Source organism: Equus asinus, chromosome 12, assembly GCF_041296235.1.
Source record: "Equus asinus isolate D_3611 breed Donkey chromosome 12, EquAss-T2T_v2, whole genome shotgun sequence".
NCBI classification, from domain to species: Eukaryota; Metazoa; Chordata; class Mammalia; order Perissodactyla; family Equidae; genus Equus; species Equus asinus.
The window spans coordinates 53,112,945-53,119,646 of NC_091801.1; the positions used below are offsets into that span (position 1 = coordinate 53,112,945).

General features: G+C 39.9%; 1 protein-coding gene across 5 annotated transcripts in view; it reads left to right on the forward strand.

The window, feature by feature from the left end:
- ZFPM2 (zinc finger protein, FOG family member 2) overlaps window positions 1–4,240 on the forward strand; it is a 438,154-nt gene extending 433,914 nt beyond the window's left edge. For all 5 annotated transcript variants that reach the window (XM_070481467.1, XM_044780829.2, XM_044780831.2 and 2 more), the window contains one exon: window positions 600–4,240. In XM_070481467.1, coding sequence (XP_070337568.1) covers window positions 600–3,091 — 2,492 coding nt within the window. In that variant the 3' untranslated portion in view covers window positions 3,092–4,240. The remainder of the gene's footprint in view (window positions 1–599) is intronic.
- The last annotated feature ends 2,462 nt before the right edge of the window (window positions 4,241–6,702 follow it).

The window sequence follows — 6,702 nt, forward strand, 5'->3', positions numbered from 1 at the left end:
ATCAGCCCTGAGTAGAGATAAACCACGTTCAGCAAAACCAACAAATAAAATTCTACATTTGTACCAAAGACAAAGTAGGAGGTTATTAATTACTTTACAAAATGGTTCCTATTTGGGGTCTTTAGAATAAAGACCAAATCTAGTGCACTGAGAGTTATTTGATTTGCACACAAGTTATCAATCTCAACTCTAATGAATGCCTACATCTTTCTAATGTAGAGCATAGTGTTGTGGTAAGAAGGTTATTAGATTAGAAATTATAAAATCTGAGATTTAGGCATAGCTCCATCACTGAACACCTTTATTATGAGAATCAATTCCCTTAACCTCCTTGAGTTTGTTTTCTGACCTGTAAAGTGGAGATACTGGTGCCTATCCCACTGTGATGTGACAATATCCATGAAGGTGCTTTAGAAACTATTAAGTGCTTTTACTGTTATCACACATGGCAAAAGACGTCAGAAGAAAAAAGTTAAATATCACAAATGAGATTCTGAAAGATTTCAATTTATTCCTGTTGTGTTGAAGATATTAGATCATTAGCAAAGGTTCGTTTCATTAAAAACCCAACAGTATTCTTATTTTGTATATCTCTCCAGGAGTGAAAATGGAAGAATTCCTCCCCCCTGGTGCTAGTCTAAAATGCACCGTCTGTAGCTACACTGCTGATTCTGTGATCAACTTTCACCAACACCTGTTCTCCCATCTCACTCAAGCTGCCTTCAGATGCAATCACTGCCACTTCGGCTTCCAGACTCAGAGGGAGTTATTGCAGCACCAGGAGCTCCATGTCCCTGGCAGCAAACTTCCCAGAGAAAGTGACATGGAACACTCTCCAAGTGGAACCGAAGACAGCTTACAGCCAGCCACAGACTTGTTGACCAGAAGTGAACTCCCCCAGAGCCAAAAGGCCATGCAGACTAAAGATGCGAGCTCTGACACAGAGCTGGACAAGTGTGAGCAAAAGACTCAGCTCTTTCTCGCTAACCAGAGACCAGAGATACAGCCTACAACAAACAAACAAAGCTTTTCTTACACAAAAATCAAGTCTGAGCCCTCTAGTCCGAGACTCGCCTCGTCTCCAGTGCAGCCTAATATTGGGCCTTCTTTCCCCATGGGCCCTTTCCTGTCTCAGTTTGCTTTTCCCCAAGACATCACAATGGTCCCTCAAGCTTCAGAGATCTTAGCCAAGATGTCTGAACTGGTACATCGGCGACTGAGGCACGGAAGTAGTAGCTATCCTCCTGTAATTTACAGCCCCTTGATGCCCAAGGGGGCTACTTGTTTTGAGTGTAACATAACATTCAATAATTTGGATAATTATCTAGTGCACAAAAAACATTATTGCAGCAGCCGATGGCAGCAGATGGCCAAGTCCCCAGAGTTTCCTGGTGTTTCAGAAAAGATGCCTGAGGCCGTGAGTCCGAACACTAGCCAAACCTCCATAAACCTTCTCAACCCAGCTACTCACTCTGCTGATCCTGAGAATCCACTTCTTCAAACATCCTGCATCAATTCTTCCACTGTTTTAGATTTAATTGGGCCAAATGGGAAGGGCCATGACAAGGATTTTTCCACTCAAGCTAAGAAGCTCTCCACCTCCAATAGCAATGATGATAAAATTAATGGAAAACCTATTGATGTGAAAAATCCCAGCGTCCCCTTAGTGGACGGGGAAGGTGACCCAAATAAGACTACCTGTGAAGCTTGCAACATTACCTTCAGCCGACATGAAACTTACATGGTCCACAAACAGTATTACTGTGCTACACGCCACGACCCTCCACTAAAGAGGTCTGCTTCCAATAAAGTGCCTGCCATGCAGAGAACCATGCGCACACGCAAGCGAAGGAAGATGTATGAGATGTGCCTACCTGAACAAGAACAAAGGCCTCCGCTGGTCCAACAGCGATTTCTTGATGTAGCCAACCTCAGCAATCCTTGTACCTCCACTCAAGAACCCACAGAAGGGCTTGGAGAGTGCTACCACCCAAGATGTGATATCTTTCCAGGAATTGTCTCAAAGCATTTGGAAACTTCTCTGACGATCAACAAATGTGTTCCAGCTTCCAAATGTGACACTACTCATTCCAACGTTTCCTGCTTAGAGATGGACGTGCCCATAGATCTCAGCAAAAAGTGTTTATCCCAGTCTGAGCGGACAACCACGTCTCCCAAAAGGCTGCTGGACTATCACGAGTGCACTGTGTGCAAGATCAGTTTCAACAAGGTAGAAAACTACCTGGCCCACAAGCAGAATTTCTGTCCCGTCACTGCGCATCAGCGTAATGACCTGGGTCAACTCGACAGCAAAGTGTTTCCCAATCCAGAAAGCGAACGAAACAGCCCTGATGTCAGCTATGAAAGAAGCATAATAAAATGTGAGAAAAATGGGAATCTGAAGCAGCCTTCTCCCAATGGAAACTTATTTTCATCCCACTTAGCAACTCTGCAAGGCCTGAAAGTCTTTAGCGAAGCCGCTCAGCTCATTGCTACAAAAGAAGAAAACAAACATTTGTTTCTTCCACAATGCCTTTACCCTGGAGCAATAAAGAAGACAAAAGGAGCAGACCAGCTTTCTCCGTATTATGGAATAAAACCAAGTGATTATATTTCTGGTTCTCTTGTCATCCATAACGCTGACATAGAGCAAAGCACAAACGCGGAAAATGAATCTCCCAAAGGCCAGGCTTCTTCAAATGGGTGTGCTGTGCCGAAGAAAGATTCCCTGCCGTTGTTGCCCAAAAATAGAGGCATGGTAATAGTTAATGGTGGACTGAAGCAAGATGAGAGACCCGCCACCAACACCCAGCAAGAGAACGTGTCCCAGAATCCTCAGCATGAAGATGGCCACAAATCTCCCTCGTGGATCTCAGAGAATCCGTTAGCTGCAAATGAGAACGTCTCACCAGGAATTCCCTCCACAGAGGAACAGTTGTCTAGTATAGCAAAAGGCGTGAATGGCTCCACCCAGGCTCCAACCAGTGGGAAATATTGCCGGCTGTGTGACATCCAGTTCAACAACCTCTCAAACTTTATAACTCACAAGAAGTTTTATTGCTCATCACATGCAGCAGAACATGTCAAATGAAATAACTAAATACATAAACATCAGTCGCCTTTGGTACCAGTGTTTAGTATGTTGTTCTACCCAGTCCAGAAAAAAAAACAAAAGCTGTTTGAATTACATCTGGGCAATCAGGAGATAATTCATTATGGCTGAGTTGAAGACTTAAGGTGTAATTTCATTACAGTCCATTAGTCAAGTGTATTATTGGTGCCATTTTCAAAAAAGAAATTAATTTATTTTACCAGCAGTATTCATAGCTGTGGTTATGTTATTTTTTATTTAAAAACTTTATATTAAAGTCATTTGTAATGTTATTGTATAGTTATTGTGTAGCACATATGGTTTGCACTGTATAGTAGCTTTTAAAGAAAATAGTCACAAACAATACAGAAAAGCATTTTAGAAATAGCTTCAAAAGCACTCGTGTATCTTGATTTCTTCTTATATGCTGTTGCAGATATATGTATATGCTAAAATATAACTTGCAAAGATGTTCTAAATACACGTGCTATAAGTTCGCCTTAAGATTTCAATTCTTGGATAATCAGGCTCCGTTTGCACTTTATATTTTAGCAGATACAGTCTCTTAGTCACTAGGCTTTGCATTCGTATGTAGCCGTATGTTTCTGTCCATTTTCTTAATCTTAAACATGTACGTTAAATGAAGATGGCAATTTTTTTCTTGTATAGTACTTGTATTTTCTTTCGCTGATGCAGCTCTGTCTCAATTTTTAAACCTTTGCTGTTAATTGCAATACTTTATAAAGAATGAACAAAATTACTGGAAGCAGTATTGTAAGTAATGAGGTAGTATTAATCAGTTTTATCTTTTGAAAGGCACAGTCTAAATCGAAACCCTAAACTCAATGCTGCAAGTATGAATTTAATTCATATATAAGATCTATTTAAATCTAAGAGTAGCAATACTGCACCTGGTGATCACAAAGATAATGTTCTACTTCTGATAGAAATAATTTCTCAACAAATGTTGTTACTATGCATGTATATGGATGGAATAAAATTCCAGATTGTTGGAGAAGTTTGGCACACTTTTTTTCTTTAAAATACAAGGGAAACCCTATATGCCTATTCTTTGTAACGAGAATATGGTCAAAATGGAACTGAATAGCTGTAGGAACGTGATGACAAACCAATAAAGGGATAGTTTGTCCTTTATATGCACCTAATTAATATCTCATTATATTAAAATGAACTCGAGACTCCAGGCTAGGGTACTAGAAAAGTTTTTCATTATAACTATATGTAATAAGACTGTCTCTCTGGTCTCCACTTCCGCCCCAACCACCACCACTGTGGCACAGAAACAGAACAATTTCATAAGCGTCTAAAAGGCTTACAAAGCCTGTGCACAAGAGTAAGCACAAATGTTGATCAAATGCACCCAACTTTTGGACAGAGATAACCAGAGAGAGAGGATTGCATTTTGAGGCACCGTGAAGTGATATGGTGAAGTGACTCTGATGAGTAAAGATGCACAAGTCACATGCTTGCAATTTGTAAAAGACACTAGATTTCACATGTCTCATTTGTACACTCCAAGGGTCTGCATATTGAGGGGTAGCAGAGACCAGACAGTATGAGTCAGATCATGGATGACCATTGCCCATCAAGACAGACTGTAGTCTACTGCAGTTTTGGAAATATCCTGATCTGGAAAGGCAATTACCCCAGTGTGGGTAAGACGCACTATTTGCAGATAGGGTGTGATGCACTATTATTCGTCCATATTGGATTTGGTAACATAATGAACATAAGGTGCTGGCCCCAAAGAAAACATATAAATACTGTGACAAAACATAAAAAATACTGTGTTGCTGTCAAGAACATTTCTCCAGTTCCTTGTTGACAATAACTATTTTTAAATGTAAAATCTTGACCTTAACTAATGTCTTCCATTTCAGTCAGTGACTAAACCATGAGGTGAACTGATATGCTTAATAGAGTTTTGCAGGAATCTGTTAAGTATCAGATCCTTGGGGATCCACAGGGATGTTCATGAAGACCTGCGCAGTTCTCCAGCGGGGGCTGGCAGGACTGGGTATTCTTAATAAGACTTCCTTCCCCAATTTCTTCTTCTTCCTCTTCTTTCTTTAAAACAAAAAGAAGATCAGCCAATCAATATATATCTATCGATCACTTGGCCTTGTAATTACAATGAAGGCAAATGAGGTATAATATATGATTGCTTCCTTAAAGGAACTTCTAATCTGGTTCAGTTTAGTGCTTCTCAACACAGTTCCTGCATTAGAATCACCTAGGAAACATTAAAAAAATGTCAGTGTATGTGTATTTTTGGTACATTGGTCCTTGCAAAGATCAATTAAAGAAAAATTCCTGTCTGTGGGTTCTGGGAATCTGTATGCTTTAAAATCTGTCCAGATGGTTCTAACACATGACAGTGTTGGGAAACACTAAGTAGTAAACTAGGACAAAGTATGAAGGATGAGTGAGACTGAGGAGAAAGACAAAGAAAAATAAAAAAGGAAACCAAAATGGGATGAAAGAGCTGGGAAAGACTGTATGCATCAGGTAGGGTCTAGAAAGGTGGTAGAATGGTGAGGAAAGCTATCTGTCTTTTTGGGAACCCTGAAGTATTTGTGTACTGTATCCAAAAGAATATTTCAACTGTTGTTTGTATAGTTGAAAGTAGGTTCTAATAGTCATTCATAGAAGGAAACAGCGTAGGCTGAAGTAGTGACATTCGGACCACTGGACCAACTAACTCTGGAGAGTATAGAGGAAGAAGTGGTATTTCCACATGTGGAAATCAGTGTAAATTATAGCATGAAAATACCATGTGAGGGTGAAGAGTGAGTAAAACAATTTTTGAAAAAAGAAGGCTCAGATTGGAAAGTGAAAAAAGATGAGTATAAATAGGGATCTGGTATCACAAGGCTTTGAATGCCAGGCTAAGGTTTATGGGCTTGCCTTATTCCTTGCTTCTGAAATAGAGTCATGAAATGAAAACGCTGTCTAGGAACAGTGATAGATTGAGTGTGAGGCCTAGAGGCTAGAGAGAGGGAGACTAGTTAGAAGGCCACAGTGATGATCCATATGCAGGTTAGTGAGAGCCTCCAGCAAGTGAGTGGAGAAGGACAAGTCTGGGTATGGGGTTACAGAATGACTGATACTGGAGACCAAATCAAAAAGGAAAGCAAAGATCTTCAACCCTCACTGATAAAAACACCCCATATTCAATAAGAAAACATTTAGATCAGAATATTAGCACCAGTTGAATGGTGTGGAGGAAGGGCCGTAAAAAGAGTAATGGTTTATATTGGTTCTTCAGATTGTTCTGTGATATTTAAATCCTCTACAGAAAACCTACTAAATTAGAATATCTTACAGTGGGGCCTGGATTGCCGAGTTTTTTTGGTAAAGCGCCCTAGAGTATTCTCTGTTGTCCTCCTTTGACAACAATTGAGACTCATTGAATTAAACATGGACGGAATAGGAAGTTGTATTCTGTGGTTAACAGCAAAATGAATTCAGATGGCAGCAGAATTTAATACACATTGGTCTTCGAAGTGTTGCTATCTAATATGTAACATACTCGAGTGTTTAAAACCACTATGTTTTTAATATAACTCAACATGTGTATTTTAATGTTG